Genomic DNA, 14,352 nt, shown 5'->3' on the forward strand with positions numbered 1-14,352 from the left:
TCTCAAAATGTTTCTGCATGACTGGTACAATCTCCTCTTCCAGCCTTATTTACAGGGACTACAACTCATATGAAACTGGTTTTGCTTAATGGACCAGAACCAAGTATGCAAATTGCTCATCAGAGCTTTGGCTCTGTGCTCACTTAAATGTGTTCAAAGCATAAGTTCTGTAAAATACTAGGACAGGAAACGACCAAAGTAGTGCTGATCTGGTAGCTCTTTAGACAGTAATATTAGAAGATAAGGATATTGCTAAATTGAATAATTTTATATTCTATATAATAAAAGATGCACCTTACCATAATACCATGAACACAGGATATAGTCTAATGACATTGATATTAGCACTTCAACTGTCAAAGTTATATAACTCAAAGAGTCAAAAAAGGAATATATGCTTGCACATAGGCTATAAGGATAGGACACATTAATAAAAATGTAAGTTTTATAGGTTGTACCGAGAAATATCAAATAAGCATCTGGGAGTCAAGAGTTCAAGTTAGCAGAAATATAAAAGGGACCCAACCTAGTCTAAGGACCAGAGAGAAACCTGGGCGGGGGGGAGAGGGGGAGCAAAGGGGGTGGGGAGAGACAAAGAGGGGGGGGGGAAGAGGGGGAGGGAGGGAGGGAAGGAGAAAGAGAGAGAGAGAGAGAGAGAGAATGAACTTCCTGCTGCCAGCTGATTCACATCAAAGTAAGGATTTCCAGGATCTAGAAAGCTTCGAATATAGATACTGACCTTCAGCAATTGCCAAGATAACCTACGGTACCTAACCCCAAGCTGTCTCCCAGGAATTAAAAAGAAACACCTTCACCTAAGCACTCTACTGTATATCTATTCTCCAGAAGCTTATCCTCAAAGAGGCAGAAGGTGGCCTTCATCAGTGATAGGAACACAAAAGAAATACTAGGGAGAAAATCTACCTCTACCTGGTCAAGCCAGGGAAGCCTCCCTTCACGAGGCAGCACTGAGCTGGACTTAAAAGGACAAATGGAAATTTGCAAAATGAATATAAACCTATTTTTGGCAAAAAATAAAAATAAGCAGTTCTCTACCTGTCATTAAGTATATAGGAAGGGATAGCAGTTGAAGATGAGGCCAGAGAAATCACTGTATTAGAAACATATTTTTAAAAAGAAAAAGAAAAAGTGGACCCTGACTAGCCTTTCCAGAGTCAGCTTTAAGAGTAGCTTTGGAAAAAAAAAAAAAAAAAAAAAAAAAAGAGTAGCTTTGAGGTGGTTTCTGAATTACAAAATGACTGTCAAAACACAGTTCCCTTGAAATTCCTTTAATGGGGATGATGTACACAAATAGATTTAATAGGATTAAAATATTGATTGATCCTAAGCATTCTAAAGCAGGCCAAATCAACTCCACCAATATATACATAAAAATGGCAGGTACCCAATTTCTCTTATTTTAATAAGAATAAACATACTGGATGCCAGAAGTGAGGTAAAGAGGTCTTACTGAATTGAGAAATGAAAATAAAAAAGGAAACATAAAACAACTTCCTTCGATATAAACTTGCTACCTTTGATTGAGCTAAACTTCAAAATATCAGTTTAAGAAAAGGCTTACAGAGACCTTCGTGAACAGTGTATGAGGAGAAAAGGGCCAGCACAATCAAACTACTATTGAAACAAGCCCCTTACAACAGATCTTTCCTTCATTTAAAAGTTAAATCTGATGGCAACACGACCATTACATGAGATCAGTGTAATTAATGGGGCAAGTCATAATCCTATTAAAAAAAGCTTTATTTGGGTAAGGTGTTTTTGATTAAAGAAAGAAAAGCATACAGAGGTGAGCAAAGAAGATTCAATTAATCAAATACTACGATAAGTTCAGCAATTAAGAAGCAGGAATAGAGCAAGTTCACATCTCATGCCTTCATCAGAAACAGACTGCACTGGGCATTCTCAACTCTAAATTCTGCCATAACCAAGAGCCCATAGTTATGTCCCCAGCTGCTCACCCACCTCCTCACACAGAAGAGCACTGACAGGTCTCCATCAATTACAAACAGAAAGGAAGAGAAAACTAACATTATAAGTCCATAGACCTTGCTTATATTTCAGTTCATGAACTGTGACACGTGTCTCCCTTTAACCATAGACTTGCTTTATTGATCCAATATTTTATGACTTAAGCCTCATCCAAAGGGAACCAGAGTATGTTGCCTATACCCTGGTGAGATCTTAAGATTGGTTACCAGAGAACTGAAAAAGGAAAAAAATCAAGCAAGGAAACATGATTCCTTATTAGAGGAAAAAAAGGGTCACACTGAAGACAAACACCTGTTATTAACATAGTTTGATAATGGAATCATAATCAAATGAACATGGTCACTGCTATTCTGCCAGTCCTTTGGGAGAGTCAGGGAAAGGCTGTGAATTCAAGTTAAAAATGAGGATATACTCTGAGAAGTCCAACTTCTAGAAACCTGATATATGGTTAGTCCATGTAACTTTAGCCCAGGTAAATGAATATCTGTTAGGATTCATATTTCTTTTTTCTTTTGTATTTCAACTTTATGTAACTTCGTGATCTCTCCCACTATCTTTGAGGACCCTGGTAAGCCTGGTGACCCTAAGCTGAGAAAAACTGACATACAACAAAAAATAAGCAGAGCTGTTCAAACATAAACATCCCTATTTTTTTTTTCTTTTTACTTATCACATATTTTAGGGTAAGAAAGACATTTGCTGGAAGTGAAAGCTTTTTTGTAAAAAAAAAAAAAATAGGTTAAGAAATCTAAGGGCAATATCCATTCACAAATGCCAATCATCTCACCAAGAAAATCACTGAGACTTCATGAGGTATTAAAGAGAAAAATACATTTAAAAACTTTCATAATTTAAATCCCATTTAAACTAAATTTCAAAACATGTCAATTAAGCATTGTAGGAAAAAACTAAAATAAAATAAACCTTCAAGTAGTCTTTCTCATGAAACAAATCCCAGAAAATACCTACTCAACAGAGTCCTTGGCATAGGTTCAAGTTAAACTATCTATTGTAAATAAGAGAGACTTATACTGCACAGCAGCCTTCAAAATTTTCTGCGTTTTGATTTAACAGCCCAGCTTTCACCCCTATTGTCTGCTCTTCACAGTCTTTACATCCACGGAACACAAGTTACAAAAAAAGTTGCACGTCTGAGCTACAGGGGCCAGCATGGCAGCCTCCAGCCTTCACTTACGTACTTGCTGAAATCCAAGCCACAAAGCTGTCTCATACTTTTGCTAGGCCTCTCGTGGGAAAAAACAAACAAACAAACACACACACACACACATACACACACACACACGCAAAATAAAAAAAAATAAAAGATAAAAAGATATCAATAAAAAGATAAAAATAAAACAAAACAAACAAACAAACAAAAAAACACCTTTGCTTAGAATAGGAGCAACACAAATATAACATCACAGTTTCTGTTATGAGAATCACAAAAACTCCATTCTACTTTTCCTTAACTTTTATTAACAGACCTGCTTTTTATAATGATGAAGCCAAGAATTATCCTAGAGGTCTATATGAAAGCACTTAACATTTCAATAGCCTAAATAAAAGTTCTTTTGGAAATGAGAATTATATTACTATTTCAGCACATTTGATATCTTTCCTTCTCTCCATGCATACTTAGGGTGTCACCCCAAAAAAATGTATACACATGTTAACAACTGATAACTCTCTGAATTTTCATTCCTTTTCAGGTTTAACTTATTTGAAATAATGGGTGAAGCCAAACTAACCTTTGAACAAAGAAAATTTATCCTAAAGCACCACTAGACATTTTTTATGGGGATACATAAAATATAAAGTTTAAAGTACAAAACTGCCAACAGTTGAGGGCACACACATACGGAACGAAATGATTCTTCATATTTGTGATTCCATTGCTTTGCATTATCAGCAATTCCTGAACCAAAATGGTCATCAGTTTGAAACAGGCATTAATGAGAAAAGTTATTCCTTTCTGTAAATTCTTTCAAATTTTGAAAACAAACTATATGTTAATAAACATTGATTTTATAATTATTCTACATGTGTACACATTTTTGACCAAGTGATCACTTTTTATGCAAATCAAATGATTAGTTGGTATCCATCAGGCATAAAAAATTTTCAAATTAAATTCTCTATAGAAAAATTAAGGAAAACGAGGAACTTCAGTTATTTAAAAAAATCTACATCATTTCATACCTTGTGCAAAATAGGACCCTTCACACCCCCAAATATGAGACTTCTTAAGATGTAGTTTTATTCTTTAAAGTTTCCAAAGATCCTACCAATGATTACTTTATCTATTTCTAACATTTGCAATAAAATACACTTTCCTGAAAATGTAATAGATCCTGATAAAATAAATTCAGATAAAAAGAATGTACTTATAGTACTTTGGTATTTATTAGCAATAGGAACATATTAACTGCACTCTTTCATTTATTGTAATTAGTAAGCAATTATGTACCAAGAATAGAGTAGGCACTAGAGGTGAAGTGACAAAAAAGATTTTAACACCCTTACAGCACCCCATAACTACCTAATTACAAGTAAGCAGTAAGTGCAGTGAAAGATAAATCATCCTATATAATAAAATCCTAATATGCAAATTGACTGAACGGGGAACAACCAGTTGCTATGAGGCACACTGACCAGCAGGGGGCAGATGCAAAATGCAAGAGCTGACCCCTGGTGGTCAGTGTGCTCCCACAGATGGCACACTACTCAGCCAGAAGCTGGGGTCATGGCTGGCAAGTGCAGCAGCTGTGGCAAGAGCCTCTCCTGACTCCACGGCAGGACCAAGAACCCCTCAGGGGATGTCCACCAACGGATCCCAGACTGTGAGAGGGTGCAGGCTGGGCTGAGGGACCTCCACCCCTAGAGCACAAATGTTGTGCACCAGGCCTCTAGTAGTTAAGTAATTTTCCAACTTTTTAAAATATAAATATTTTTTATTGATTTCAGAGAGGAAGGGATAGGGAGAGAGAGAGAGAAGATCAATGATGAGAATCACTGATTGGCTACCTCCTGCATGCCTTCTACTGTAACCTGGGCATGTGTCCTTGACAGGAATCGACCCTGGGACCCTAAGACTGCAGGCCAACACTCTAGCTACTGAGCCAAACCGGCTAGGGCTAAATAATTTTCCAACTTTGAGGGCAATGTTAGTACAAATGCAATGTGAAAACTTTTGTTGACTAACTGAAAGATGGGTTAAAAATTTAGAATAGTAAGAGTTTTCATTATAATCACATTGGACAAGAAAATTACACAAAATGTGTGATAATTTATCGGCCCCTAGCATCACAGATTAAGCTTATTAACAATAGGTTTGCATTCTGAAACAGATAGCCTTACTGTTGAGAATGCTAAAGAATTCTGCAAAGATAAGAGAGGATCAAGAATATGCATCAATATCAATAATCATGAATCAAATTATTCAGTTTATCTATAATTTGGCTAAAAACTTACACTGATAATTTATCAGAAGTATCCCTTTGAAAATCAAAAAAAACCCAAAACAAAACAATTCAAGGATTTCATGGAAAAGCAGAGATTCAAAACAGCAAATTATATTTAATATTATTTTGTAGCCTAGAGTTAATGCTATAAAAGTTAAAGAATAAAAAGAAAGTCAATAAAGCCAGTTTCTTTCATGAAACTTCACAGAAGCATTATTTATGTAAAACTATTCTATTTTTATATTTTTCAGCCTCCCTACAGATTCTAATACACTGGTAACTTGTCTTCATTTTTAATTTTGCAAAATGGATCACTGCAGATAACATTATTGGAAGCTGGGAAGAATGAGATTTGTGGATGCTTTTTGTTGTCACTGTGCCAAAAATGCTTATACTTGAATAAATAAATAGTTATTAAGAACTCAGGATAAACATCCACACAGTAGTGTTACATTACAGTGAGTGATACTACTTTGTAATTCTACTCTTGGGGACCCCATGCTAGGAAATGACATATATAAGAGAAGTAATACGGGATTTTCTGATAAAACAATAATTAAATCACCTTATTTTGAATCTACTTTTTGCTATTAAACAGTATTTAGGTACCAGAATATTTAACACAATGTTAATTAATCCCAAATACAGTAAGAAAACAGAAATATACACACTAATTAAGATTACCTTTGCTCCAAAGATGATGAAAACTTTTGTCCAAAGGCTGATTCAATATTACAAGGCAGTATTTCAAATTTCCTACAGGAAAAAAAAAAAAGTAAATAAGTAAACTGGGTTTCATTTGTCCTCATTTGCATCTGGAATCATACTCCACTAGTCCAGATTTTCAATCCACATAGAGCTAAATTTCAATCATAGCTAGTTTCTGATATTCTTATTTTTTATGATAATTTTAAAAGACACCATTGATGAACTGTACCTAGCATATTCAATATGTCCATCACATCACTATATTTAGCATGAGAAGTTTATTGTAAAAAAGGAATTACAAAAACAATTTATTATAAAAACAATTAGGTGTCTTTTCTAGTAGTTTACTTATAGTAAACTTGTAGATTTTTAATTAACAAATCTTCACAAAATGGCTGAGTAATTTGAAAATATTTTTCTACACATATTAAAGATAGTACAAATTCTGCCAAAATGGCAGCAACAATCATCTATACTTCCTAGAGGTAGCTCTTAACAAGCTCCAATGGTGATGGGTCTGTCCAAATTTGATAATCCTAACATTATATAAATTATGCCACTGAAAATAAAATGCCCCAATAAATTCTTACAGTCATCCACATATGCTAGGAATAAATGTTAGTTCAGAAAAAAAAGAACATTTCATATTTTACAATGTTATAGGGGGTGTACGGGAGGAAGGTTAAGTCTCACAAAGTCTTGAGTCTTTCTTGACATAAAAGGAGAAGACTGTACCAAGAAATATTTTCTTTACCCTTGCAAAGGTTAGCTATATTCTTGTTCCCAATAAACTCATTCTCACTAAAACCCAAATGAAGGAAGCTGAGTTCTTCATCTCGGCACACTGACACCTCAAAGCTGTCCGGGCTCAGGTGACCTACACCACAATAAACTGTGTTTCCTGTCAGTCAGAAAAATCAATCCCTGCCTAGCAAACGGTAGATGTAATGTTATAACCCTAAGGGTTCATTGTTAAGGGACTGAAGAATTATAGGGCATCACATCTGTTTTGACATGTTGACAGCTGGGCCGACATAATGCTCACACTTGAAAAGCTGGTTTAAAATGTTTTCTGAAGGCAGAATACTCAAGGTTTGGCAAGTGCTACTGAAATAAAGAGAGGTCCTCGTTTTATCTTTAAGCTATTCCTGTAGAGCTTTGACACCAGGCCATGAGGAAGCACCTGACACACAGCACTGTACTGTCCTCTGAGGTCCAGGTCCAGGTGAAGTAAACAGAACAGGTCAGTCTCTCTACTATTGCTTTTTTTTAAAAAAATTTTCATAAAATAATAAAAACACAAGAGAACCAAGATGGCAACATAGGTTAACACCTGTACTTGCTGCTTCCCACAACCACATGAAAATCATAACTAAAATACAGAACAGTCATCCAGGCTGAGTGGAAGTACTACCACAAGAGAGGTAAAGAAGAAAGCGTATTGAGACTGGTAGGAGGTGCAGAGGCATGGAACAGGCTGGCATGTGGGTGTGCCATTTTTTTTAATTAGGAGGGGGATATAAGCTCCTGTTTGGTTTGAGCACTAGTGCCCAGTGAGATACTGGGGGATCCAGACACCTATAGAGAGAAACTAGACTGTCTGGCATCGGGGCAGGAATGCAGGGGCATCTTTCTTCCAGACAAAGGTGCTCACAAAGGAACTCCCCAGTGCAGGGCTGACTGGCAGCCATTGCTGTTTGCAACATCCTGGAGATTCCCTGACAACTCTCCCTACCCAATTTACAACCCTACCCAAGCTGTGTGCAACAGCTTTTGCATATGAATAGTCAGTCCTTTCTCAGCCTAAAACCTGTCAAAACAGGCAGCAGCTGGGTCGGGAAGCCCCAAAGCTATCAAAAAAAGGCCTAAGGCAGGCACCAGCAGCAGTCTGCTTATTTCACAGCTGGAACTTGTCTGAGCACTTCCAAACCCTATACAAAGAGGAAGAATCTACAGATCTCTCTGTAGCTCCTGCTGGGTGGCCCCAGGCAGTGGCTGACTGCAATCTTGGAGATCCAAGAGTCAATGTACCAATTGGTCAGTGTGAGATCGTAACAGATTTCAACTCTTCACATCCATAAGTGACACACTCAAGGGGCAGACTCAGTGAGCACCAAAGACCCACTGAAGCAAGTCCTTCCCCATAAGGGTGTCTCCTGCACAGCAGACTCTTCTCATTATAGACACAGCTGGTCCTCACAGCCAATTGGCCTGGAGGTCAATTCTTCTCAGTGATACCAACAGCAGTCAAGGCTTAACTACAACAAGACTGTGCACACAGCCCACAAAGGGGTGCATCAAGAGTGTCCACATCAGGTGATTTCGAAGGCTGAGCCACTGGGCCTTATAAGATACCTACCACACAAGGGCACTCTTTTAACTCAAGGAGACATAGAAACAAACATAGAGAAGCAGCCAAAATGCAGAAACAAAAAAACATGTCACAAATGAAAGAAATGGAAGAAAGAAAACTACTGGATATAGAGTTCAAAACTACAGTTATAAGGTTACTCAAGAATCTTTTAGAAAACTCTGAGGAACTTAGTAAGACCTTCAAGGATCTTAGTGAGAATGCAAAAAAAAAAGGGAAAAGGACCAGTCAGAAATTAATACACTGATTGAAATAAAGAATAATATACAGAGTCCTAGCTGATTTGGCTCAGTGGATAGAGCGTCAGCCTGCAGACTAAAAGGTCCCAGGTTCAATTCTGGTCAAGGGCATGTACCTGGGTTTGTGGGCACATTCCCAGTAGGAGGTGTGCAGGAGGCAGCTGATCAATGTTTCTCTCTCATCGTGTTTCTAACTCTCTATCCCTCTTCCTTCCTCTCATTAAAAGAAAATCCATAAAATAAAATAATAAAATAATAAATAAAATAAAATAAAATAACAATATACAGAGATTCAACAGTAGACTAGAGCCATGGTCAGTAAACTGTGGCTGACGAATCTCATGCGGCTCTTTGGCCCCTTGAATGTGGCTCTTCCACAAAATACCTTGGCCTGGGCAAGTCTATTTTGAAGAAGTGGTATCAGTATAAGTTTAAGTTTAAAAAATTTGGGTCTGAAAAGAAATTTCAATCGTTGTACTATTGATATTTGTCTCTGTTGATTAATGAGTTTGCCAACCACTGGACTAGAGGATCCCAAGAATTAGGTCAAAGATTTAAAATACAAGGAAGCAAAAGACATCCATTCAGAAGAGCAAAAAGAAAAAAGAATCCAAAAATATGAATATAATGTAAGGAGGCTCTGGGACAACTTCAAGCGTACCAACATCTGAATTATGGGGGTGCCAGAAGAGAGAGAGCAAGATATTGAAAACCTATTTGAAGAAATAATGACTGCAATCTTTATAAACCATAGAAACAGGAAGTCAGTGGGACTCTTTCCCTTTCCCATGTGGGAGTTTGTGCTGTGAGATTCTATCCCCTTCCCCATATGGAAGTCTGTAATTATTCTTCAATAAAATTTCCACCTTTGCTATACCACCTTCTGTCCCTGAATTCATTCTTAGACTTCCTGGGACAAAGAGCCCAGGAACCATCCTGCTTCAGTATTACAGATGTCCCCTTTGTTTATGTTGATTTTTCACCCTCATTGACCCCCTCCATCCCACACCCACCCCTCTCAAGCCTTCACCACATGTCTGTGCTCAGGGGCTATGCATAAATGCATATAAATTCCCCCAGTTAATCTCTACTCCCCAACCCCAGGCCCCCACCATAAAAAATATTTTAAAATATATTTTATTGTTTTTTTACAGAGAAGAAGAGAGAGGGATAGAGAGATAGAAACTTCGATGAGAGAATCATCAATCAGCTGCCTCTTGCACAACCCCTACTGGGGATGTGCCCACAACCAAGGTACATGCCCTTGACCAGAATTGAACCTGGGACCCTTTAGTCCGCAAGCCGACGCTCTATCCACTGAGCCAAACAAGTTTCAGCATAAAAAATATTTTTATTGGTATTTTAGAGAGAGAGGAAAAGAGAGGGAGAGTGAGCAAGAGGGACAAACATTGATATGAGAGCAAAGCCTCCATGAGCTGCCTCCTGTAGGTTCCCTCTTGGGGATCATGCCCAAAACCCGGACATGTGTCTTGACCAGGAATCAAACCTTCAACGTTTCAGAGCACAGGATGATGCTTCAACTAAATGAGCCACACTGGCTAGGTCACCAAGGCAAATTTCAAGCTAACAAATGGCTCTCAAATTTCCAGATTACTTAGCATTCAACAGAGAAATTTCTTTAGCAACCACTGCTTTTGAACAAAAGATCAATGAAACCTAGAGCTGGTTCTTTGAAAGGATAAACAAGATTGATGAATCTCTACACAGGCTCACTGTAAACAAAATCAGAAATTGAAGAGGCAAAATAACAACAGATCCCACAGAAATACAAAGGATTGTTAAAAAATACTATGAACAACTCTATTCCAACAAACTAGACAACAAGGAGGAAATGGACATATCCCTAAAAAAAAATGCAGCCTTACAAAACTCAATCAGGAAGAATCTAAAAATCTCAATAGGCTGGTAACTATGAAAGAAATTGAAGCAGTCATCAAAAAGTTTCCAGCAAACAAAAGCCCAGGGCCAGACCGCTTCTCAGGGGAGTTTTACCAAAAATTCAAGGAAGAACTAAAACCTATCCTCAGACTATTCCAAAATATTCAAGAGGAAGGAACATTTCTGAGCTCATTCTATAAAGCCAGCATTACCCTAATACCAAAACCAGATAAAGACAACACAATGAAAGAGAATTACAGGCCAATATCCCTCATGAACATAGATGCCAAAATCCTCAACAAAATTCTAACAAATCGGATCCACCAGAACATCAGAAAGATCATACACCATGATAGAAAAGCTTTTGCACAGCAAAAAGAACCATCAACAAAATAACAAGAAAGCCCACTGCATGGGAGCAACATATTTGCCAATGTTATCATTGATAAGGGTTTAATCTCCAACATTTACAGGGAACTCATACAACTTAACAAAAGGAAGATAAACAACCCAATCAAAAAATGAGCAAGGGACCTAAACTTTTCAAAAGAGCATATAAGGATGGCCAAAAAACTGAAAATGAGACTCCCTTTTGACCCAGTAATCCCACTTCTAGGAATATATCCCAAGAAACTAGAAACACCAATCAGAAAGGATATATGCACCCCTTTGTTCATAGCTGCACAATTCACCATAGCTAAGATTTAGAAACAGCCTAAGTGCCCATCAGCAGATGAATACATTAAAAAACGGTGGTACATCTACACAATGGAATACTATGTTGCAGTAAAAAAGAAGGAACCTTGTGTTTCCAACAGCATGGAGAGAACTGAAATGAGCCAGTCGGAGAAAGATAAATATCACATGATCTCACTCATTTATGGAATATAATGAACAACATAAACTGATGAACAAAAACAGATCCATATACAGAGAAGCATCGATCAGACCACAAACCTCAGAGGGAAGGTAGGGGAGGGTGGGGGTAAGAGGGAGAGATCAAGCAAAGGACTTGTATGCATTCATATAAGCCTAATCAATGGACACAGACACCAGAAGGCATGAGTGGGGGGTCAATGGGAAGATAAGGACACATATTTAATACCTTAATCAATAGAGAAATTAAAAAAAAAAGAAAAAGAATAACCTTATTCTTTTTCTGATAACCTTAATAGAGAAAATATACTTCTTTAGTTCTGGACAGTAGATAAGTAAAATTTTAACAATCATGTTTATCCTAAAATGCTAGTAGAATATATAATTTATTATTCAGGGAACAGTGGTGAGTGTCACACAAGACTCATTCTAGTAGTAGTGAAGGGTACAAATGCCCCAGGAGAAAAGGTAGGGCACTGCAAAAAGAGAAAACACCACATGCAAAAAGGGCCAAACATGCTAAAAAAAACAACAAAAAAAAAACAACTGTCCAATATTGTGAATGCAGGAAAAGATGTGTTATTTAAGTATTTAAACAAGAAGACAATTAGATTCCAGTTAGCTGTAATGTCTTGGTAGCCCAGGTGAGCAAACCAATCCTAAGCCATTGTCAATTGAGGGTACAGCTGACGACTAAGAAGAGAAACTTAACCAATCACAGACTTCCAACTAGAGTAGCCGCCTAAGCTATAACCAATCCAACTAGAATAGCCGCCTAAGCTATAACCAATCCAACTAGAATAGCCGCCTAAGCTATAACCAATCAAATAATGCCCTTGACTGGCTTCAGAGTCTGCCCTAAAAGAGCCTCTTTCCTACTCCTGTCCCAGAAATACCCCTAACTAGTGTTGGTTTGGCACTGCCTGATTCAAATAGATGCTTCTTCAAAGAAACTGTTGAAATTTTTAATGTGCTTCCATTTATTTATTTATTTATTTATTTATTTATTTATTTTTACAAAGGTAATGGCAGCAGAAAAAAGTTAGTGTGCAGGCATATAGTGCAATATATTTTAGACTATTTTATGGTTTCTGATTGTTAAATCTCACCCAAGGATATATTTCCATTGATTTTTAAAGAGAGTAAAAGGAAGGGGAGAGACAGAGGGAGAGAAACATCCATGTGAGAGAAACACTTTTGTTGCCTTCCGCATGCACTCCTGCAACCTGCAACCAAGGTATGAACGTGCCCTTGACAGGAATCAAGCTCGTGACCCTGCAGTCCTGAAGCTCTATTCACTGAGCAAAACCATCCAGGGCTATTTTAGACCATTTTGAGTACTGATCACTAGCTTAGCCTCCCCTGCGCCCATTAACTTCAGCCAGAGATTCTGAAGAATTGAATAATTGATCTTACTTTTTATCTCCATTCTAATTTGGCTGTTATTGGCCTTCTTAAAGCAATATCAAGGTGTTTCAGATTGCTGTAAAGCTGTGAATGTCTTCTTCAGACATGAGGCATGAAAATTAAAATAAAATCGTGTTTAACATTATTTTTAATTAACTCATGTTCTTCAGCATTATGACTTCAAGTAGGACTTCTAAAATTACAGATTTCTCAAACAAGGTAAAAAGAATTTACGAATAGCATTGTGAATGAAATCTAAAGAAGACAGGTTAACTCTGCCCCTGAATGTAAAAGCCAAATAATTCATGTAATTATCATCTGAATAATAAGTGCCAACACAGCAAGCTGTCCTCTGAAATTCTTGGCAATTCCTTCCTTTGAGCATTGATGAAGCCAAAGTCAGTAAGGTGGGGATGAGTGAAGTCCTTAGAACTATTAATTCCCCATGGGCTGTCAGCCCCAAAAGAATAAAAAGGTGCTATTCTCTTATTTTATTGCAGGTTACACCGTTACATAACCTGTTATACAATAACTTCTTATAAAGTAAGGAAACATTTACTGAATGCTCACTTCCTATCAAGTATTACTGACATTTTCCCTCTTTGAGGAAGAAGCTTGGAGAGGACAGGGATTTTTATCTTCTGCTCAGTATGTACACATTGACTACGAGAATAAGAAGAAAAGCACAGTAAGAAACTGAAGTATTATATATATGCACTATTTCACTTAATCCCTATACATAATGGGGGAAATCCTATTACTTTTTCCTTTTTGCCAGAGAAAACATTAAAGCTTGAGAAGCAAAATAATTTACCAAATGGCAGAACAAAGCCAGACTTTCACATCAAAGCTCCTCTAGGCAGCCCCTCCATATGTAAAGTTAATTCCTACTTATTATTACACTTCATGCAAATCCAGAGCCTGAGGCATGGAGTATGATTTAGGAAAAAACTCAGCAAAGTGGATGATTCTCATTAACCCATAAAAAACGACTGCATTTCCAGTAGAATAACAAGGAAACAATCACACAGCAGTAGAAAACAAGAATCTCTTACCCTTTGAGACAGCATGGAGGGACCTGGAGAGTATCAGGCTAAGTGAAATGTCAGTCACAGAAAGACAAGTATCACGTGAGCTCACTCATATGTGGAATTTAATTAACAAAATAAACGGATGAATGGAGTGGATCCAAAGAATGGAAGCATGGGACAGAGTGGGGAATCTCTGAGGGAAGGCAGGAGAGGATGGTTGGGTGGGAGGTAAACCACCAAAGACCTTGTAAGCATATACGCATAAACCCATGGATACAGACAATAGAGTGGTGAAGGCCTGGGGCCGGAGAGGGGCTGGGGCCAGCTGTAGAGAATCAATGGGTGGG

The 14,352-nt window shown here is 37.5% G+C and overlaps 1 protein-coding gene across 4 annotated transcripts in view; it reads right to left on the reverse strand.

The window, feature by feature from the left end:
* The window catches only part of TPK1 (thiamin pyrophosphokinase 1), a 188,466-nt gene that overhangs the window by 150,129 nt on the left and 23,985 nt on the right, over positions 1-14,352 (reverse strand). For 3 of the 4 annotated variants that reach the window (XM_036429143.2, XM_036429147.2, XM_036429145.2), the window contains exon 3: positions 6,159-6,230. The exons of the other annotated variant lie outside the window; for it this stretch is intronic. In XM_036429143.2, coding sequence (XP_036285036.1) covers positions 6,159-6,230 — 72 coding nt within the window. The remainder of the gene's footprint in view (positions 1-6,158; positions 6,231-14,352) is intronic. 4 annotated transcript variants of the gene reach the window in all.

The sequence above is a fragment of the Pipistrellus kuhlii genome, unplaced genomic scaffold, assembly GCF_014108245.1.
Source record: "Pipistrellus kuhlii isolate mPipKuh1 unplaced genomic scaffold, mPipKuh1.p scaffold_m20_p_10, whole genome shotgun sequence".
Lineage (NCBI taxonomy): Eukaryota > Metazoa > Chordata > Mammalia > Chiroptera > Vespertilionidae > Pipistrellus > Pipistrellus kuhlii.